Raw genomic sequence first — 23,110 nt, 5'->3', positions numbered from 1 at the left:
TACCCTAACTTTCAATTTCAGTGATAGGTCAAGGTAGAGCACAGATAAATGTGAGAGTCCAAATTTTGAAAGCTAGCTTTTCCTTCAGAAAATGGCATGCACACATGCTGCTCTAGGCTCCTCTGTGAGGTGCCCACACAATTCTATTTATACACCTTTTGTGCCCCCCAGTGCTAGCTAATCCTATTTTAATAACCTACTATGCAAAAGACTTGCAACTGTTAAAATAAGATATCCATAAGCGTTGAATGTTTAAAGAATTGCAATTAGTTTTTGAGTTAACACCCACAAAAATAAAAGGAGGAATGCTTATTTCAAAGTTCTTTGTAGTCATCTTGCAAGAGAAGACAGAAGTTTAAAGGTAATGTTTCCTTGAGAAACAGAGGATTTCTTCAACTTCTGGGAGATGTGTTTAGCAGTCTGTCTTTTATCCTTACACCAAGTTTCAGTTTTATAGTGTCAGCAACAGCGCGAGCAGGCTCAGCCTGCTCCAAGTTACTTACACGTTCAGGCTCTGTCACAGGATCTTACCAAGTCTATGAATAAGCATTAAACTAAAAACAGTTTTCTTTGTGCCTTCAAAGATACTTCTGTTAGATTTGTGCCCATTTAAATGTGACTTTAACTCCTGGAGTGGTAATTTTTGATGTAGCTGGTTCTGGTCCTCAAACTGCAGCATGTTTCAGAATTTGTAAATACAAAAATCCCATTACTTACTGCGAAGTGATGTCAAAGTGACAAATGTTTGGAATTCCTCCAGTTGTGTATTGCCAAAAAGGTTTGTAATTGGAAAATCTCAAGACCATCTGTTTATATCTTTCTGATTCCTGGCATTTTATGCGAGCAGCTGAGAGGACTCTCTTTCTCTCCCATTTAAGATATGTGATTCTGCTGAATTTACACCCACAGATACAATAGATAGCCTTTTCGTGCTCTCTGCAAGAACAGTATAATTCTTTTGACCACAAAATCGATTGAACTGTAGCCTTCCAAAATTAATTTGAATTTCCCAGTATATGCTTCTTGGGGATATGTTGTATTTGCACACAGGCCCTAGCCTTTGAGTATGGGCATGTGATAAGAGAACATTTCATCTTCATTCTCAGGCACTTTGGATGTAGTGTGTGTGTGTACATATGCTCATGTGTTGATGAAACTAATGCAAAAGATATTAATTAATATGTAGATCAGATTTAATTTTGCAGACTTCAGTTTTATATAGTGAATTTTGTATCCTGAATGTTGTAAGAAAGTGTATTTTCAGGAGAGAAAAGTCATTCCCATGCTCCACTCAGTTGTTTTTGGACCGTAGCAAATAGACCACTTCAAAGCTATTTTAATGGAAACCTGTCCTTGCTGGCTAGCAATCAGTTTTTTATTGTTTCCCTTTCTGAACAAATAAGCTAACAAACGTATAACCAGAGCCCATAATGTTAGCTAACTATTCCTTTCCTGCAATGAGACAGAGTGGTGAAGGTACCTCTGTCACAGTCACGGGGCCATTGTAAGTATCATATTATATCTAGGTCAGGAATATAATGCAAAGAACGAATATTTTCAGTTTGTTCAGTCCTAGGTCCTTTGTGTGATTCCAGACAACCACGTTGCTTGGACAGGTGGAAATTGTGTTTGGAAGAGGAGGTGTCTGGCTCTTGCTTGCTAGCCACAGCAAGCAGGTCTTGGGGACAGAGGAAGGGCTGACGGTCACGTTGGATCACTTCCACCTAAATGCAGCTGGGAACAAACGCTGGTCACGTTACCATGTATAAGTGTTAAAACACCGAGGTCTGTCATAAAGCGAAGCCTAATAATGTTTCATCTGTCAGCCCGCAGCCATGCTCGGCAGCCTGCTCTGCCCTACTTCTGTCACTCTGCTGCCTCCTCCCTGTGCCCCCAAGGTGTACTTTAGGAGGCTGGACAGGAGGGTGGACCTGTGTTCCTCTGGCCCTAGCCAGCATTACGCTTTTTGCTGCTTTCACTCATCTGCTTGCTCAGTGTAAGTTGGGAAGACAGCCCCTTTTACATGAGCTCCTCTTCTGGCCAGCTCATTCAGGCTGCAGGTGCCTGCTTAGTGTCGTTGAGGATGATCTGTACCTTCTCTCCTGGGGTGGTAAGGGAATATTGACTTGCTCAGCTAAGCAAAAACCTCCCTGACAGTAACTCTAATTTTAATTTTTTATTTCTTTTCAGTAAGGTTAAAAAAAAAAATCAGGCAGCAGTGTCCTGCTTGGGATACTCAGTCTGCACTCACCCCCTTTGATACATCCCCCACTTCATAGGAAAAGTTTTTGAATCTGCAGGCAGCAGCTGCAGCTTCCTCTGAGTTCAAAAATGTCCTGTCCACACTGCTGTAACCTCCTAAAACAATGGTTTCTGCAAAAGTCCTCCTAGAAATTATCCCAGGAGGAAACGGGCTGCAGTCACTTAGGCAGTGTGTCTACCAGCCTGGAAAAGAGCATTGGTTTCCAGAGTTGTCCTTTCCTTTTTCAAACACCAGCACCACGTTGTGGTTTCTACATATTTTCCTCTTCTTTCCCATGTTGTTTTTTTCTTGCCAGGCTCTTAAAATTTTATCTGGGATTCCACTGGCTGATACGTTTTGCAACAATTCAGGAAAGGAATTTGAATGACAAAAAGGCAAGCTACATAAACACTTCATGGTTTGTGATTAGCTAATTGTTAAATGACGGTGAATATGCTTACAATGCAGAATTAGAACAATGAAGCAAGCTGTGTTTTCAATCTAATTGATTACCTTGTAACTTAATTTGTACTAAGAAGCTTGATAAATGAGATTAAATATTGCAAAGGAAAACACTGATTGCACATCAAGCATGGGAATATATTAGCACTCTGGCAATTTGTAGTGCTGCCCACAAAGAGCAACTGATTTTTTTATTTTATTTTATCTTTTGAGGGAAGGTTTTGCTTTGTTACACAGTTACAAAAAGGCTTATATTATCTTTTTTTTTTTTTTTTAACCTTCCTCCTCATTTAGCTCTGTTTTTTTCCACACTCTTTATCTGTGCCCTGCTTTCCCCCTTACTTTCTTTCCTGGCCTGTGCATTTCCCCTTTTCTGGCCACTTCTCTCTTCTGAGTCCTTTCGTATTCTGGCATCCTGTGAACTTGGTGCTTTTGTCTGTCCTCTGTGTGCTGCATTACCTGCAGTCACCCTCAGAAGAGGACACAGTGCAAGTCTTCCAGCACAGATCCCTCTGTAGTTGGCCTCTTAAACTCAGGGTTTAGCTAAGTGAAGCGTTTTTCTTACCTGTAAAGCAGATTTCAAAAATATTTGCTTGCTTTCTGTAGGTTTTTGTCCCTGTGCTGCATTTTGCTGACCTCACCACTATGTCAGTATTTATTTGTAAAAATTATGTATTAGGAATGTATGAGATTGGTTCATCTTTGTGATGGGCACAGCCTTGTGGCCTCTACCACACCCTACTTGCTGGGACCTGCCCAGGTTTTATCTGCCCGTTGGTTCTCCTAATTTTTAAATAGAACTCCTGCTTGTTTATTCAGTAAAGTTAATGTGTCTTAACATTTTTAAAGAAAATATGATTTATATTATGCAAACTGGTATCCTTTTGTTGAATCTCTACATGATGGTAGAGTTCATTCTGGCTTTAACTAAGTTATTTTTTGTGTGACAAATGATCTGTCTCTCCTCTAATGGGTACTTCATACTACATGTGCTCTTTCTACCTCCTGACATGTTGGGTACTGTTTTAAGGCTGTCAGGCTTCACTGAAGTTTTTTTGTTTCTTAAATCAAGCCAGATAATTGCACTTTGAAGTGGTAGAGAGTAACATCTCTGCAGTGCATCTGAACAAGACATGAGTCAGCACTGAGCCATCCACACACAACACTGATGTTATTTAAACATCGTGTGTAGTGAAAGCTCACCTTTTAAGTATGAAAATCTGAAATAAGTGGTTACTATACAGTAGGTAACCTGACGGAGCAAGCCACTGACAGGTGCAGTGGAAATGTTAACTCTTTGTGTTCAAATACATTCATTTTTGAGAATATAATGTGACTGACTTCGACAACAAGTGCTTTACAGCATTTTCTGAACTAGGAATTACGTGTTATGGGAATTTGGAACTGGATGGGTGAGCCCTCTGTGTGCTGATCCTTGGCTCAATCAGTGCAAGGCAGTAAAAGGGTAATTAACTTATATCAGTTAATTTATCATTTTATAATAACTATGCAGAATTGAAGTTCACAGGGAAATATGACCTTCCTTTTAACTTGTTTGGTCCAACATGGGTTTGACTTGCCATCTCTGTGTAGTCCCACATGAACTGCTCCTTAGCCTGAGCAGATTACACGTGCAGCTTGTGTTTAATGCCTGCAGACTGCGTGCCTGCTTTTAGGGTTGTTGGAGGCATGGTACATCTGTGTGCTGAGCTGCAAATACAGAAACATAGTCAGACAATTCCTGTGGTGGAGGTATGTATGTAAAAGCTGTATTGCCATGATTTGCAGACCTAAATAGCAGTCTGCCTCAGGAGATGGTCTCTATGAGGAGATTTAGCTTCTGTCCTGTAGACGAGTGCATTCATTTCCTTCCACCTCTCTCTTTGTTATCAGCGTGAATTGATTCTAAATTACAGTAGTGATTTTCATGGCAATGGCTATATTAGTTAAATCAGTGTGTGACTGAAGCTGTCTTTCAGATGCCTCTCACGTTCTTGTTCTCTGGCAGCGTGTTACACCTCCTGCAATGTATATCCTACCCTTTGCACCTGTGTCTGGCTTGGGTGGGCTTCATTTCTTCATGCCTTCATGGAGCTTTGAAATGAGGGGGAGGAAGGAAAGGCAGGGGGGGAGAGAGATGAACACATGGTTGCAGTACAGCACGTCCAGGCTGCTGTTCTGCTAGACTGGTTTCTGACAGTTCAGTTTTGATATTGACTGTATTTCCATTTTTATTACAGAAATCAAGCATCACAGGTTAAGTGTTGTGTTTTAGAAGTGCCACCTCGATAGTTCCTCCACCCCCTGCAAACCAACTCCTGTGCTTGCTGGGTCTAATGTGGTATCAAACGATACTGATTTTGTTGTTGACCTTCCAGTCTTGATGTTGAAGACACTTCCAGTGAAGAGCCTTTTGTTTATTTTCTCTATATTGAGCAGCACACGGTCTTCCCTGGTCCCTGCTCTGAAATATCACTGCTTTTTCGCAGTCCCTGAGGGGGAAGAGCATTTGTCTTTGGGCACGGGCATCAGGAGATGAGGACAGACTACCAAAAAGAGTTTTTTTGTGCTGCTCCACATAGGCAGCGTGTCCCTGGGCGCTCTGCACCACAGCACCTCAGCTGCGGCTGCTTTGCCTCCAGAGACTTGGTGCTTGGAGCAACGCCTCTGTTGTGGGGAGTACATGAAACAAGCCAGTAGTCCATGCTCAGGGCTCTGCAGATGAAATAAGAATAATATTAAAAAAAAAAAAATCAGGGAAAGGGATTTCTTGGGGTCAGGGTAACGTCTAGGCTGGGCAGCTCCAGGACCAGCCAGGGGCGCTTCATCTCCTCTGGCTGCCACTCTGCAGGGATGGGAGCACTCATAGCATGACCAGGAGGTTCAGTGAAAAAGCCCAGGGTTCAGGGCTCAAAACAAGCACACATTTGCCTGTGTAAGCACAGCCTTCCTCTCTTGGTCAGCAGCAGCAGCCAAGGTGTGAATGAGGCAGCCAGCCTGTGGCAGGGCCAGGAGACCAGCTCCAGACACCCAAATGGGATTTCAGCAACCCCAGAGGAGGTGGGGAGGGCCTTTACCCCCTTTCAGAATCATTTGGAGTGGCTGAAGGGCAAGAAGGAATAATTGAAAATGTGTTCTCTGCTGATGAGGGACTGAGGGAATGGTTATCATGATATTTAAGCATTATCCTATGCAGCCCAGTAAAGAAAAGGCTTTAAAAGATTGAACTGCTTAATGCTGCCTATCTGCTGTTAGATCTTCACCAAATCTCCCAGAGAGATTCAGAGCAGCATCCGAATGCACAGACCTCACCCAGCACTCGGTAGCTTCTCCTCCCTAGCCTGGCGGCTGGGAAAGAGGGGCCGCGTGGCTTGCTGCACGTGTAATTGCTCCAGCTAATGAACAGCAATTTCTTCCTTCAGAAGTGGCTAATGATCTTTACGGTTGTATGCTGAAAGTGTTCAAATAGTTCTGATTAATAATCTGGAGAATGGTCTGTGCTGCCTCCCAGTTGGCTGGAATTGAGTGAGAATGCTCTAATGATGGTGTATTACCTGTAATTATTCTGTGGGTTTTGTTCCACTTTCACCTTCAGTGGGATGTGTTCTCTCAAAGGACGCCTGTAGTCATTCTTAAACCTTCCAGTAACTGCACAAATGCAAGTGGAAAGGGAACAGACCTTTGTCTCGAATTTAGAATATATAATATGAATTACAGCAGAAAAATATGATAAAGACAATGTATGATTTATAACTTAAATTTAGGTGTATTACTGGCATTCTGTTGTGTGAAAAGTAAGCTTGGTATTAACTTGGAATAAATGGGGGGTCTCTAGAGCCAAAAGTCAATTCCTAAAGTCAATTCCAATTCTGCTATCCTCTATTTCAAGGGGTTGGGCTTTTGCTCTATTTCAACCTTCTGAGATTATCAAAATGCCGTTTTCTTCCCCTCTCAGTCATCTGATGAGGCGTTGGGTGTTGCTTTTGCAAGGAATGTGATGATTTATTAAAGTCACAGGTTGTATATTTTTAAGGTTTCTGAGGAGGTGCAGAGACACTTATGTCAGTAATGCGTCCCTCTGAGAAGGTACAAATGCTTCCTGCTCAGACACCTATTGGGCTGTTTCATTTACTTACAACAGGCTTGAGGCTACGGGTTTTTATAAATAAACTTTGTGTCATATCGGATGGTGAAGTGCTGAACCATAATTAGGTGCAGACCCAGGTGTTTGTTTCTTACTTTGCACTTGTTTTCCTGATGTTATTTGGAAGGTGGGAAGAGACGTCAGTTCTGACCATAAAGACTTCAGTTCCCATGACTTTTTTTTAACCTTTTGGACCCAGACAGCCAAAATTTCGTCTTTGATTGCCTCACTAGAGAAATTGGTGGAGACAGTTAAGTACATGTCTTGCTTTCTGGAAACTGGAGGGCTCAGACAACCAGGGTCACATCTCTGCACTGCTCATGGGCCTCCTGCACCTCCCCAGTGTCTCATCAGCCATTTCACGACCCAAGTCCAGCTCCATGCAGGCTCCTCCTCGAGACTTGCACCCACCTACACGCTGCCAGCCCAAAGTCCTTTCCCAAGTAGCTCAGATCCCAGATCCTGTTTGAATATGCTCCTGTTTGGGACGCACATGGAAATGGATGGGTGTGGGTCTGATGACTCCTGTTCCTACAGATACCTGTCGGTATGGAGAGGCTCACCCTGAGCACACCCTGCTGCATTTTGCTCTTTAACTTCTGTGCGCAAGCGAGAGGCAGAGGGGACTTCATGAAGACACTGAAGGACTTACAGGCTTTTTTATTATTATTTTCACTGTGTTTGATTTTTTTATTTTAATACGCACAACCACAGTAATTTATATCATTCTGAAGATGTAGCCTTCATGTGCGTTTAGATACTTCTTTTTAATGCTTGATAGATTGTTTTCTGCACAGTTATTTTAGCTTTCTGCTATAAATAATGTATTAACTTATTTATTCCCTGCACCAGTTGAACATTTTTGTTTTCAGGGATTTGACAGAATGCTATGTTATTATTAGAAACCCTGCAATCACTTGAGATTCTGAATTCGCTGGCACTGAGTTATCTCATGTTCTGTTACAGTATTTGGCACAAAGAAGCTGGGACATTTGGGAGTCGGGGGGTTGCTCACTTTCAAACCTGGCTACCTAGCTCCTGCTTTTGGGCAGCAGCTTCAGAGGAGAAAAACATTGAGTTGGACATCAACTAAGATGTAGTAAAAATAGAATATTTGTTATTTAGAATTCAGAATTATTTAGAATTTTTGCTATTTAGAAATACGATGGGGAAAAAATAATAATAAAAAAAAACCATGGTGAAGACAGCAACACAATTAATCCCAGGAATGTCAGTACTGTCAATATCCTTTGGACATAGGTGCTCCCAGTATCACAGTAGTTCTGTCACGGTGACGACGTTCCCTGTGGTACTTCCACTGCAGGAATTATTTCAGAAACCTCACAAAAGAGGAAATTTTTTAGAAGTTGTTACTCAAAACATACCCTTTGTTTGTTTGTTTGCTTATACAGCCACCATTTCTATCAAATGTCAGGAAATTGTCAAGCAGGGGCATTGCTGCGTGCCTACACATAGCGATGTCCCTCGTGGTGGCACCAGTGCTGTGACTCCTCACTCAGGCAGGCAGCAGGCAGGTCTCCACCAGGTCCCTTGGGTGCCTGGTGGCCTGTCACCTGCCCTGCAGGTCTGTTGGGTGTCCTCCAGCTCTGCATACAGGCTCTCCCTTCCAACCTTTTCCACTCATGTGTGTTTTCTCTCTCCCTCCAACTTTGCAGCCGTTGGGCCAGTCGCAGTGCCACCACGCAGCGGAGGAAAGACCGCCTCCGGCAGCACTCGGAGCACATTGGGCTGGACAATGATCTGAGGGAGGTAGGTGGCATCTGTGGGTAGTGCGACCTGTCTGTCCCCGAGGTGAGGCTTGGAAAAAATACCACATTGCTGCTTCGGGCAGTCCTCTTGCTACCCTAAGGTTTATGTAGGTTCTCCAGCCATTTAAACGCTGCTCTTCACAGATGTTTGTACATGCTTTAATGCACACAATAAAAATAATTTATGTTATTTTGGAATAAGACAGTCCCTTTGTCATCAGGGAAACTGCTTATTTGCTGACACAGCCCCCTGTCATGTAATGGCATGTGGAGAGCAGAGCCCTGGTTCCTGCCTGGGTGCAGCAGTGGAGCTCTGCCCAGTGTGAAGGTCTCTGGAAAAGCCAACTCCTTGAATAAATGTCAGCTCTGTAGAGGCAAATGAGGCAGGACTTTTTCTTTTTTAAAAGGATTTTTTTTTGCCTTACATGGTTACTGACATGAGTAAGCCCATTTGAAAGGTTAAGACATCGAGGTCTTTTTGTGCCTGAAGCTTGAGAACTCCCACACATCTTGTAAATGTCAGTCACGTGCATGCATTTCTTTCCCATCTTTTCAGTTTCTTTCATTAAGTATTTTCTGCCGTATTTTTCCATCGATCTCCATGTGCTTCTTTTGTATGTCACTAGCAAAACTAAAACATTCGTGCTGTTTTGCAGTACATCTTGCTGGATAACGTTGACCAGTGTTGACACTTGCAATTAAAAAGCTCAGAGGAATCAGTGGACTCCTGAACCTCAGCTTCCAATGGTGTTTCGTGGAAACACAGCAAAACAGCTCTTGTGAATGTTTGTTGTTGTTTCTGCTAGGATGACTTTGCAAGTATATTTTAAACTGTGCCTTGCGCGTTTATCTCAGCAGAGCCGTTTCAATACTTTGTCATGTATTTACTTTCTTCTTTTTGGCTGTGGATCATATGCATGCTTCTCTTGCTTTGTTTCTCTTTCTGGCTGTTCTGCCATCGGGGCATCTGCCTCCTCTTAGCCCTCGGAGGAGCTTTTGCTTCGCCAGAACTCAATGGCCTTCTGGGAGTGGGACCAGGGGCCACCCCCTCCTGCACGGCCTCCTAAAAAATCCTTCTCTGAATGCTGCCTGGTATGTTTTAGTTTTTCTTGTTGAAAGCTGCTTTTGAGGTCTTAGTGTAAGGAACCACTGTCTTCACTGCCTCCCAAACCTCTCCCTTTCTCATAGAGTACGAGCACGTCCCCGTAGTGCTTGGAAGTGTGGTTATAATCAGAAAAGTAGCTGGAAACCAGCTCCTGGCTTCCACGCCAGCTCCCTGGCAAACATGACAGTTGTGAGACTGAAAGACAAGAATTTTGTTTTGCTTCCTTTTTCCCATGTTGGTTGGCTGGCAATTCAGCTTAGGGTGTCAAATTCAAAAAAGCATTGCTTTGACTGCTGGATCTTTGCATCCCAGCATAGGGGAGGGTGGTGGTGTGTGGACACTGACATACAGGCAGAGAGCATTCAGTTGGTCCTATCGTCCCACACTCATTCTCCTCTTGAACACTAAAAGTTCAAAAAAATAAATTAATAGCAAGACATGCAATAAATAAAATAAGATTATCTTTTTTTTTTTTTTGCACTCTTCAGACTATAACCACATTTTATTTATACTTTTGCCTTCAAAAAGAAGTATTAGATTTCCTATTTACATATTCTCTGTATTACTTTTTCACTGTTCTCACTGCTAATTTTTGCACCAAATTAGATGGAAGTCACTTTTGCTATTGCTTGCTGAACAATGTGCTTTCATCAGCTGTGATTTTTATTCCCATATGCAGTAGTTTTTCGACTATTTCTAAGTTCTTACAGCACCAGTGAAACTGTAATTACCTAGCTGAGTACTTACTAACTAGATGAACACGGCTTTCTGTGGCAGAACCCTACTTTCTTGTCTGACCCATTGGACTAATGCGAAGTGGTTGTAGGGTGTCCTGTCACTGTGTGCTGCTCAGCACCCCCAAAGCCCAGCCAGCAGCAGTGCTAAGTCACTGGAGGAGCATGGTCTGGTCCTCTTGGGGGACGAGCAGTCATTGTCATGTTCCATCCATCTCCCCCAGAGAGGCAGCATTAAAACATAAAAACATACATTTAGAAATTCACAGGTCTTGCACAAAAATGTAGCATTCCAACATCAGGCTCTAAGCACGCTGTCTCAAGACTGTTTTATTTGGCCGTGTCCTATTATTTAACTGTTATTAACACAAACTTCATGAATATTGTTTGGGCAACTTTTTGATTGGCTTCCCATTTGCACACCAAAATGTGGCCAACTTCTTAGCTTTGCTGAGCATGTAGCCCTCACACAGGTGTTAGGGCAGGTGACACTTCTTGATGGGCTTGAGTTTTTTGCTTAAAAACAAACAAGCAAACAAAACCCAACCCACAGTGAAGCGAGGAGGTTTAAAAGTCTTTTCTCATAGCTTGGATCTCTTTTTAAAAAGCATGCCAGTTGTACATTCTTCTCAATCAGCACCCCTACAGTACAAACAAGAATGATCCTAAATGTCAGTTTCATTTGAAATGAGCTTCACTTGTAATTAAGAAGTTAATTGAGAATAAAATCAAGTCTGTTTTTTTCCCACATGAACTATTCAGACGCAAAGTAATGGGTGAAATCTTTCTCCTTCACTAGATATATTTCTGCTTCTTGCAATTTCTATTCAAAGATATTTTTTTTTCCATTCATGAATGGTCTGGTCAATAAACTAGACAAACGGCTTTTTACTTATTAGTGAAAGTCAAGTAACAATGGAAAGAAACTTTCCTTGGTATTTTGACTTTGTTGCTGAATGAAGGTTTCACGCTTTTATGCACTTGGTGTGGCTAACTTTGTGCTAGTGGCTAACAGCACGGTTTACTAGATAGTGTTGACTGCTCTGGTACCACACAGGAAAATATCTGGCTTTTTGTGTTGTCATAAGGGAGCATTCCACTTCTTCAGCCTGACACTTAAGCATCAGACAGATCATGTTGTTGTTACTAGCTTAACAATAGCTCATTCCTTTTCACCAGCATCTGCTTGCCTAGGATTAGGATGAGGAGAACCCCTCTGACTTGCAATATCTAAAATTATTCTGTTTATTTTTAGAAATATATGCAGGAGGCAAGGAGTCTAGGAAAAAATTTAAGGCAGCCCAAACTCTCAGACCTCTCTCCAGCTGTGATTGCACAGACCAACAGTAAATTTGTGGAAGGATTGCTGAAGGAATGTCGCATGAAGGTAAGTCCTCCCTCATCCCTCTGCATCCCTCCTATTGTTTATGCTGAACATAAATAGCGTCTGCATTTTGTATCCTGAAAGTCCTTCACAGCAGGAACAATGTTGGTCTGGTGGTGTACTGGGCTATTTACAGGATGGATATCCCTCTGTGTTATATTTTTCAACTGCTAAGAAAAGAAGAAAGTGTATTATCACTCTTCTGTTTATGCAGTCAAAGTTGGCGGGAAGAGTAAAAAGGGCAGGAAGGAGAATCAGGATGATCTCAGATATTTTAAGGAGGATTTCCTTTAGTTGTTCAGATTTAAAGGTAACCTAAACATAACAGGATCGAGACCCTCAGTCAGAAAAGGAAGCGTTTAGCATGTGCAACTTGGGCGTGCTGTTTATGCAGAGCTAATGAAGTATAGCAGTTTCTATAAATAAAAATAATAAAATAAAATAAATAAAATAAATAAAATAAATAAATAAATAAAAAGCTAAGAAGCTTTTATTTTCATTGAAGAATAGTTTCTTTATATAATGATAATTTTGTAACAAAAATCTATCTAGCTCTGTATTCTGTCTGATACCGGTCAATAATAAATCAGCAGTGTAGGAACAGGACAATAGAAGAAGGGTGTAGAAACAGGACAGTGTGGTTTAATAATACAAATTTGCATATTTTAATGTTTCTCAGGCCAAGCTACTAGCAATGGTCTCTAGATTATCATCCCCAACCATGTCTTAGTAAATTCATCTATAAATTCTGTCCTTTTTGAGATAACCTTTTTTAGAAACCTTTTGGATTTTTTTTCTACTTTTTTTTTTTTATTATTATTATTAGACTAAACGTATGTTGGTAGAGAAGATGGGCCACGAAGCAGTCGAGTTGGGACATGGAGAAGCCAACATAACAGGTCTGGAGGAAAATACGTTGATTGCTAGTCTCTGTGATCTGCTGGAAAGAATCTGGAGTCATGGTCTGCAGGTCAAGCAGGTTGGTAACTGGAAACTTGGGACTTTGTATGTACAGTGCTCTGTCAAATGCTGAATGCCCCCATACCTTCCAAGCTGCTGCTCAGTAGCATCATTCCAACATAAAGCAGGGGAGGTATCTTTGGGCTCAGATTCACTGGTTCATATCTTGTGAGGGTTTCTTTTTTTGCAAGGCAGCTCTGGAAATTGCAGTGATGTTGTCAAACTGGTGTTTGGATTCTCCTCTTTCAACCTTCAGAAGCAAAACCAGGGAGAGAACAAAGAAAGCAAGTGGTCCCACTGCTAGATCACTGGGAGCATGCTGTCCTTTTCTGAGGTCTTGTGGCCCAAGAGAAGTGAAATCATACTCACTACGGAAATTCTGTCCCACTGAAGTGCCATCCCATTATTTTGCTGCATCTTTTCCATTGGCTGATTTATTTAAAGCTACTTCATATTCAATTTTTCAGGGGAAATCTGCTTTGTGGTCCCATTTACTTCAGTACCAGGAGAGAGAAGAGAAGCAAGAGCATAGTGCAGAGTCCCCAGGTGAGTACTCAGCAGTTCATTCCCTGGGGGGGTCCATCACAGCAGGTGAACTCAGGCCTGTGAGGAACAGTGCAGCCATGTGAAATCCATGTAGGAATTTCAGAGTATTTGCTTGCTAATATCATGTCTACATTCTGAGGCCTTTCATAATCATTATGAAGCTGCCTTGATGTCTGGACAAAATAGCTTGACGTTATTGGAGAGAAATGAGGCTGCTTACTATCCCTGTCTGGAAATCACTCAATGTCTGTTCGCTACCTTCATTCCCTTCTAGTCATCATTGACTAAGGTGTGAGAAGCTGTGCTTCTGTAGGAGACTATTTGTGAAGCAGCTGAAGGCTTGGAGCCATGGCTAAGACAGCTGACATTTTTCTTCCACTGATCATAATCTGTCTCCCAAATCACAATGTGAATATCACCATGTTCAATAAATCTTTATACTGGTGGACAGTACAGTTCAGACGTTGTGTAATGAATCTCCATCCATCAGTCTAGGCACCCAGGTTATGCTTTGGTTTGGCCTTTTACAATCACTAAATTACTTCTGTGTTGTAAGAGAGGTTGGTTTTCTGATGACCTTGAGATCTCCCTGTGCCATGGCGGCTTTAGTGAAGGTCTCTGTGGGTCATCTTTCAAGGACTCTGGAAATCTTCACATCCTGCAGAGGGCAACTTCATGATTGGTCCTCAAGGATGCATCGATGGATGAACTAGTCCCACTCATCAAAAGAGTTTTTAGTAAACTTCACTGAGTAATGTGCTAAGCAATCTGGCTGGCAGGCACAAATTCCTGAGAACAAACTGTGTCACCACACAGCAGTTTGATCAGAGGAGTACAGAAATGCATGGCATTCTTTGCATCTTATGTGCTACTGTAGCTTAATTTTATCACATCCTTCTCAGTTGTGAGTTTCCCATATAACGTACTACTAATAAAACTCAACTCACCACTGTATAGATTTATATTAATCTATTTCACATATGGAAAAGGAAGCTTTTTAAATCCCCAAGTTAATTGCTGAATTAAGGAAGAAATAGGTAACGTAATAAGTATTTTTTCTTTTGTCTGCTTCCACATTTCCAGGATAGTGATAATGCTAATGAACAGAGTTGTTGCAGTTACCAGTGACTTAAGATTGTTTTCAGCATTACGTAAAACAAACACATTGCAGACCACTACTATAATTTTGTATTAACTTCATGTATTTTCTCCACTGTAGTTGCTGTTGGACCAGAAAGACGGAAGTCTGATACAGGAATTATTTTGCCTACTTTGAGGGTTTCCCTGATACAAGATATGAGGTATATAATTTGATTCCTAAAGCATTCATTGTGGTTTTAATGTAAATAATGTAAAGATCTTCACTACCTTTGGGTTTACAAAGGTTAAGTAGAATTAAAGCTTCTCCTCAGCCTGCATTGAAATCTAGACCATTACCTTTTTCTGTTACAAAACTTTTTGCATGTTTACTTATTTTAGGCAGTGAAAAATGCACCAAGTTCTACTTGGGTTTTGTTTTTTTCTTCTCCAGGGGTCTCTTCTAGCAGTAAAGCCAGTTTCTACAAACTAGAGATATGTTGAATATTGAATCCCTTGGTACATTGAGTTTGTTTCTTTTTGTTTGCTTTAAATTATTGACCAAGTAAGTATGGTTGATACGTGAAACAAAGGGACATAAAAATCTGCTTGCAGTGTCTGAGCAATGTTCCCTTTTTCAATTAGCGTTTTATGACCAATAGTAATAAATGTACAAATGTAGAAATGTACATGAGCCTAGTATTTAGGCGAGTCTAAGCTGGAACATGAAGTAAGGGCAGGTGCTCTGTAGGAGACCTGGCTTTGGAGAGCGTTTCATGAAGCATTTTTGGGGAACCTGAAGGATTACAGAATAAGAAGGGGTGGAAGCTGATGTGACAACACCAGACAGTTGTTCCTGAGGGCATCTCCATGATCAAGCCAGGTCACGTTACTGCTTTGACACTTCACTTGCCACAACCAAGCACTTCAGTGGGGTAGAAGTGCCATAGAAAAGAGGGCAGAAATAATGCAATAACGCTCCTCTGTAAAGAGCTGCAAGCAATTTAAAGTGGGAGGGAATGTGAGCATTGTTTCTTGTAATGCCACATCCTTCTTCCATGTAAAAAGAAGGCATAATTAAGATTAATCAATGTTTTTGTGAGCTATCTATGATTACAGCAATGTGATTTTACCGTGTGTTATTACCGATCATTTTGTTCTGATGTGGGATCACATAGATCAGTCAGTTTTTTCTGAAAGAGAATGACTGTTCTTCCCACCTGCGGGGTGCAACTATCTTGTTTTACGTTATCTGGTTTAAGGATCTTGCACTCTGTGTTTGAAGAATACAACGTGCCATGTAGGGCTGAAACGATGCGCCATTACAAGGGAACAGGAGGAAGAATGCATGCAGTGTAATTAGGAGTATAATGTCAGAGGGACTTTTTGAACATGTGTCTGCCATTTTAGCATCCTTCTCATGGGACATGGCAGCTATTTACTTAACCATGTCCTGTGGGGCTGATGGCTTGTAGCAGGTCAGTGGCAGGAAAGGGTGAAGGAGGAGCTGGAGCGGAAACTTGCACACTGGGAGATTCCCAGTAGTGCTCACCAGTGCGTGCATTTCATCTTCCATGCACTTGCTAAGCTCCCTAATGGAAGTCCAGCACGAACCTGAGCTCTGCTGCTTGAGTCACTGGATTGCTTCCACTGCTTTTCAAAGTACAGAGGCAGAATACTACTTTTTGTGGTATCTTGGGTATTCATGGTTGTACACAAACATGTCTGGTCACACAAAACACCAGGCAGATGGTGAGTTGAATTTGTCATGCATATTCTCGTGGCATCCTTTCTCCTGCTTGGAAGGAATGCTGGCTAATATTTGTTTGCACACACACACATTTATGCTGAAGCTGGAAGGATGGGTAATTGTTAAATTGCCGGGGTTGTGGTGCTAACTGAATGAATGGTGAGAGGATTAAATGTTGCCTTAAGCACAGCTTGTTTTTGATGGCTCATGCAAGGTTGTGTAAACAACTTAAACAGCAGGGCTGAATCACAGTCACGCTCTTGTATCTGTGATAAGCCTGTGCTGTAGGTAATGCTGTGTGTCCTCTGCCTCCCTCACAAAACCATGCATCTTAGATGTGGTACAGAAAATGCTCAAGACGTTTATTTTGCTTCTTGCATGGACCCAACATCTTTGGTCCAGCTGGGCTCTGGTTTTGAGTCCTTCCCTTCAGGCAAGCCCTTCCTTGTGACCAGCTTTTGGGTCTGGCCGTGCCACCCCTCCCACAAGCAGGGTCCAGCCTGGGGTGCGAGCCCTGGGTGCTGCACCCACAGAAGTGCTTTGTAACCTGCTGCAGTCGGAACAGGCTGGGTTATCAAAGTCCTGAACGGTACCAGCTAAATACAGCTCTCTTCTGGCTGCATGGGGATCGGGAGCATTCGCACTGTCCTCGGTGGCGTGGTGATGCTGAGCAGCTGTAACCTCTCCTGGCAGCACAGCTATTTGCAGAGGCAATGTCTCGCCGTACCCCAGGCTCACATCCAGCAGGGAAAGTAGATTTTTCTTTATTGCTAATGGGATTAGAAAGCAAGTCCCAACCCGGGGAATTGCACTGAAATTGCCGTTCAGGACTCTGACAAAAAAGAGTTTGCTGTGCTGCGGTGAGCACACAGGGCTTACACTGAGGTCACTGATAAAAATAGAGCTGTTCTGACCGTCACCAGTGAGAACGAAATAAATCTGCGTTCCTGAATGTTCTGTTCTGCCACACGCTGCTTCTGCTGACACCAAGATGGATCACTGAATCTTCTTAATGCTTCTGCCAAGCTGCATGGTTGCAGATCCTGATCTGTCCCAAATGCGTGATTTATGCCAATCTGGTCTCAAGCAGAAACAGGTAATAAAGGGGGATAGAGCACGCATGGAATACAGTTGAGTCTGTGTGTGAATCCACTCACAGTGAAATAACATATTCTACTTAGTGTTTCGTATTAGGTGTAATTTAAGCCAAGTCAGGGAGAGTGGAGAGGGAGAGAGATGTTCTGTGCTTTGATCTTCCCATCCCAAAAGGCAAGAAATGTCTGAAGAGAGCATCTCAGCACTGTGTAGTTGAGTGAAGTGCACGTCCTGCTTCTCAAGGACTCCTGACCACGTGCCCAGCTGTCTGCACTGCAAGGTCTAGTGCTGGCTGCCATGCTCAGAGCCAAGAAGGGGGATGTTTCACAAAGGGCTTGCCAGTGCCAGGAGCGAGGATCTCTGTGGTGATTCAGCTGGTAGGCATCTCTGCTAAAAGAGGGAGGCTCGTGAGCTTGCTTACAAAGGGCAAGGACTTGTATGTGAGCATATTGTGCCCTTCTGGTTTTGTTTTACAGGGCACTGAGAGTTCGTGCTCCTCACCTGTCCATCAAAGAGCAGGCCTCTGACACATCCATCCATGTGTCACGTTAGGAAACGGGAGGAAGCTTCTTTTATTGGAAAATAAGAATAATAATAAATCTGTTTTTTAAAGGAATTTGCACTAACCTAGGTTTTTCGTGATGCAGACACCTCTGCTTGGATTGCAAAGGTCCGTCTGTGTTTTGAGGCGTGGGGCAGGTTAGCCTAGCAGAGAGCAGTGCTGAGGGCTGATGAGCTATGTCTGGCATCCTCCTCACTTGTTCAGAGCAAACAAGTATTTCTGGACAGCACTAGGTTGTGCTTTGCAAATTTGCTCCTAAGGCCCTAGTCCTATTATGCTTGAAGCTCTATAAACAAGAGAGTGTTTTTCTCAAATAATGCAGGGTCTAAATATAACGCAAAGCACGTGTTTGGGTATAGCAGATGGGGAAAAACACGAGACAGTGAGACCATACTAGTCAATACAGAAAGCATCAGTCACAGCATGACTTTGCTGGATTTTCTTTGGAGTAAATCTTGCCACATTCCCTAACACACAGCGATGCGCAGGGGGCTGTAAAAGATGATGGCAACAAAGATCAGCTCAAACTCAGCCAATGCTACGTGGAGCCTGCCACAAAGGTTTGGAGGGCTGAATTGCCTGTGCACTTAATATGCAAACTGCGTGAAAATTAAGAAATTGCAGCCCTTTCTTTCCCCTGCTGGGAACTGTTAGTCATTTTTCTTGCGTTTTATTTAACTAAGTGGGGGGTTTGGGGAAGCGGCTTCAATCTGCCATGGCAGTTCTCTTCCTCTTCTAAGGCTCCTGGTGCTCTCAAACTGGAGCTTCTGGCATTCTCCAAACTGAAATATAGGAAGTTTTTGTTTTGTTTTGTTTTTGGTTTTGTTTTGTTTTTTAAAAAAAGGCAAAACCACAGAAAAAAAGCCCCAATATTACAGTTTTGCTTTCCTACAGACTTTGCGCATGGCATTCAGATTACCACTTACACGAGGACCTCTTACATCCCTGAAAATGTGATTCTGCCTGTCACTGTTTTCTCTAATAATCCTCTTTTTTTTTTTTTTTTTCTCAGATTTCCTATTGCTGCTGCCATTAATGGGTTTGTTAGCACTGCCTTCAGACTAGACTGTGGTTTGGAGAGACTCTTAAGACGTGTACTGTCCGCTGCCCTCCCAGACATACCTGTTTGTGTCAGCAGCTTTAGGGAGCTACTGTAGTATAAATGGGTCTCATAGGTGGCTGGTTTGGTTTGGTTTTCTTCCTACATCATAAGCAATGTCTGTAGGGACATCTACCCCGGGCAGTGTGGGGATGTGCAGGTCTACCCCTGCTCACCTTGGCTAAGCAAGTGGGATGCAGAGCAGCTGATGTGCTCTGTAGAGTGCTTGCAACACAACCTGCTGTGCCCAGGAGGGGCTGCCCCTGTCCCCAGGCCAGCCTGGGGTTGACAGAGGTCTCTGTGCCATGCTGGAGGGTGTGGGGCTCTGTAGGGCCATGTTGGAGGCTCTTTCTCTTGGTTTTCAGACAGGTTTTTGTGCTTACGTGTAAGTAATCACATGAACTTCTGTTGCACTTGTCACATGCAGGGGAGCGGATGGGATTTGGCTCTGTTTACCCTGCAGCATCTAATATCAAGAGACAGTTTCCAGTCCAGCTGCTGCCTCACACTGGATGCTGCTATTTGAAGCTTGTAGGATTTTTATGATTCACTTATTTTTATTATTATTTTTTCCCATCCATTTCAGGCATGTTCAGAACATGAGTGAGATAAAGACAGATGTGGGGCGAGCCCGAGCCTGGATAAGGCTTTCTCTGGAGAAGAAGCTTTTGTCTCAGCACCTGAAGCAGCTGCTTTCCAACCAGCCACTTGCCAAGTAAGTTGGCTCTTGTTCTCAAAGCTTCACTTTCACATCTGCCTCATTGGTGTGCCAAAGGGGCTCTGCAGGCTCAGGGCACAGCCAGGTGCCTCGTCTGGGTTCAGTGGCTTCCAGCCAGAAGGGACTGAAGGGCTGGTGGAGGAGCTACTGCCCACCCAGCAGGGCAGGAGTCTGCCCATCCGCCTGGAAAACTAATTTTCAGGAAGGAAACATTAGGTTTTGGGTCAGTGCATTGATCCAAGCCACTTCACAGCCCCACAGTCCTTATATCTTGTGCAAATGAAGCAGCAGTGTTGTTTTTTTTTTACAGTGGTCCTGTGTTAACATTGACTTCAGCTGAATGCAGGCGCACGTCCTGACTGCAGCTGAGCTGGGCTGGAGGCCAGCCCTCCCAGCCACTTAGCAGCTCCCCCCAGCGCTGCCTCCTTTTGCAAGCACAGGCACTTAGGGATCGGCCTCTGTAGATGTTTCCTGACTGTTCTCTCAAAGAGATGTTTAGGAGAAAAAAAAAATATGAAGAGAAAACATCCAAGCTATTGCATGGAGTTTTTGGCAGAACTGGCTCTGTGATGAGCTATGTGCATGATTATGCTGGAAACTAATAAATACCCAAATATGCTAATGAGAAGAAAGAGGAAACAGTAGCCTCTTGGGTGATCAGCCAAAGATATGGTGGCAGACCTGGCTTTCCCTGAAGTTTCATTTACCTCTGTCTGTGTTAGCAGTTTACTGGGAGACTGCTGCCTGCAGGCAGTGCCACAAGCAGCATGCTTTCTCTGAGTGGTGCCAGGTTAATTCCTGGTGTGACTTTGCACTGCTCTGGGCAACTGGTGATGTACACTGGGTTTGGAGAACTCAGAGTGGCAGCAAAGTTGCTGTTGCTGCTTGGTTAAATAGTCTGATGCCTCCTGTTTAGTTTTCTCTGCTGGATTATGGATCATTGATTAGCCTTCATTAGGCAAGGCTATTCAATGGTGGGAAGATACATCCCATGGAAGATAATGGTGGGAAAGCCTGAGCAGACTTAAATGGGGTTGCTGTGTGTTGGCACAGATCTGCTGTTATGAGTGGCTCTAGTTTACATCTGTGCTTTGCAGCAAAACGAAAACTGATCCTTTAATGAAATGAGCTCAGTAGCCTTGCTATGGCACCATGGAGCTCAGAGAGGTCTCTAAAATACATGTAGCACCAGGAGTAAATGCCCTCGATGGTTTTCTAACAGCTTGTATCAGCTGGGGAATCTCACTTTTCACACATCCCGTGAAGATCACTTAACTTGGTGCTTTTTCGACAAGACAGCAATGTGTTTGTTTCTACTAGGAAACTTTACAAGCGTTATGCTTTCCTGCGCTGTGAGGAAGAACGGGAGCAGTTTCTATACCACCTTCTCTCACTGAATGCTGTGGATTACTTTTGCTTCACAAGCGTCTTCACCACAATCGGTGAGTTGGAGAATCATTTTTTTTCCCTCTGAATAAAAAATTGTTGCTGTCAGGATTTGCGAGAGGGGCTGCTGCTGTTGCCAGTGTCTGAGTAACTGAGTCCTTATCTGGAAACCTTAGTGCTGGATGTTGCTGTGGGAAACCAGCTGGAGAGCAAGGTTGTGGGGGAGTGTTCAGGATAAGAGCACTGCACAAAGGAGAGTAATCAGCAGAGTGCTGCTGCACTTGGTTTTCCTCTCTGAGTTGTATAGTCTCTTTCATCTTCCCTCCCAGGCAAGTCCTCTCCATCCTACTGCTTCTTTCTGGCATTCACTAAATGTACACCCCCAACCTCCTCTCTGCAGACTGTGAAAATGATGGAGGTCTCGGAGGATGAAATACAAAGCACTTTGTGCTCTGCTGTATATTTTATATTTCTTCCTTTCTTTCCTTAAATGCCCAAAGATTCCCCCCCCCCCCCCCTTCCCTTCCTGTAAGAATGAGAGCAGAGATTGGATCAAAACCCCAAAATGAATCTTTCTCTCTAGCACTGAGCAACGCCAAGAAAAGCTGCCCCCCATGGGATGACCTGATTATTTGGATTCACCTTAGCAGCCTTTAGCTTTCATTTAGTGTGAAGTGAACCGAGTTTTACATGCCTTTCTCGTTCACTCGTTCTACTTTTTCTCCTGTTAAAGAAATAAATCCCCACACGAAGGGATGTACTCATCCTTGATTACCTTGCTTCCCCAGGGAATTCAGCCTGGCAGCTGGGGCAAGCGCTAGGAATGCGGGGTGGTGTTCTGCTTTGGGTTTTTGAGCGTGATATCATTGTTTTCCACACTAAAAGTGAAAAGGCTGGCTTGGCTCCTAGAGACAAAAAGGCAGCTTGGGAAGCACGGAAAGAGAGCCCTGTAGTGTTAGTGTGGAATAACCGAGCCCTATCGAAATGAGGTCGGTGTCTGAAGTACGTATGGGTGGCACATGGTTAAGAACATTATAGCAGTAGTAGGAATAACGATAATAACGCTGGGGGGATGTTCACAGAGATCTGAGACCTCGGCCATGCCGTCAGCACTTGGGGCTCCCCCTAAAAATCCCCTCAACGCCCCCGGGCCTGGCGGGCTGCTGGCTGAGCGGGCCTGCAGCACCCCCGCGCGGCCCCGCCATGTCCCGCCATGTGGCGCCATGCCGCCAGGCCGCGCTCTGCCTTCGGGCACCTCCCGGCGGAGGCAGGGAGCTTTCAGGAGCCGCTGCCGAGGGCTGCCCTCTCAGATCGGCTACAATAAGGAATTAATGCCGGGGGAAACCGCCCCAGAGGGGCGCTGCGAGGCAGCTTTCCCAGCCTGGGGGCTGCCGTGCCCCTCCTGGCACGCCTTCTGTGGGGAGCAGGGAGGGGGTACCTGCCCCTCGCCGTGCTGCTGGCACCTGCAGCAAGGTCATGCCTTCGAGGGAGCACCGTGGTTTACCCCAGAAATTGCATGCTTTGAGGGGAAAAGGAGGTCACGACTAACTTATTTTTTCCTCCCTCCCCGTTCTCAGTGATCCCGTATAGGTCAGTGATAATCCCCATCAAAAAACTGAGCAATGCAATAACCACATCAAACCCGTGGATCTGTGTTTCGGGAGAGCTGGGAGACACAGGCGTAATGCAGATTCCTAAAAACCTCCTAGAAATGACATTTGAGGTGAGTGCACACCCATGCCATTTTACCTGCCAATTTGAAACATACTCCCCCCAAAACTTGGTGAGGTTTTATTGTCTTGAGAACACCGTATTTCAGGTTTTCAAGGTAGTTATAAACTCAAAATCGGGAAAACAGTGCTGCCTGTCCACCCTGTGCTCAAAGAAAGTTTCCCTCAAGCACTTACCACTTTTAATCACAGGCTTCACTGCTGTCCCTGTCCCAGCCCAGGGCTCCTCTTCTCACCGTTAATCTATCGCTACATCTCATTCCCTTCCAAATCTCCTTGCCATCAATCCTAATTTTCCTTTTCTGGGCTCGCTTCTGACTCCACACTTCCTTTTTTTATTTTTATTT

The 23,110-nt window shown here is 43.7% G+C and overlaps 1 protein-coding gene across 6 annotated transcripts in view; it reads left to right on the top strand.

The window, feature by feature from the left end:
- The window catches only part of DENND5B (DENN domain containing 5B), a 110,006-nt gene that overhangs the window by 75,987 nt on the left and 10,909 nt on the right, over positions 1–23,110 (top strand). For 3 of the 6 annotated variants that reach the window (XM_082765649.1, XM_082765650.1, XM_082765648.1), the window contains 9 exons: positions 8,525–8,618; positions 9,599–9,709; positions 11,712–11,843; positions 12,667–12,819; positions 13,268–13,346; positions 14,566–14,647; positions 19,516–19,644; positions 20,968–21,089; positions 22,611–22,756. In XM_082765649.1, coding sequence (XP_082621775.1) covers positions 8,525–8,618; positions 9,599–9,709; positions 11,712–11,843; positions 12,667–12,819; positions 13,268–13,346; positions 14,566–14,647; positions 19,516–19,644; positions 20,968–21,089; positions 22,611–22,756 — 1,048 coding nt within the window. The remainder of the gene's footprint in view (positions 1–8,524; positions 8,619–9,598; positions 9,710–11,711; positions 11,844–12,666; positions 12,820–13,267; positions 13,347–14,565; positions 14,648–19,515; positions 19,645–20,967; positions 21,090–22,610; positions 22,757–23,110) is intronic. The other 3 variants (XM_082765652.1, XM_082765651.1, XM_082765653.1) reach the window with 1 other exon arrangement.

This window comes from Aythya marila (assembly GCF_965140915.1).
Source record: "Aythya marila genome assembly, chromosome: 1".
In the NCBI taxonomy this organism is placed as follows: Eukaryota; Metazoa; Chordata; class Aves; order Anseriformes; family Anatidae; genus Aythya; species Aythya marila.
Note: the sequence above shows the minus strand (reverse complement) of the source record. Positions and strands in the feature narration are given on the sequence as shown.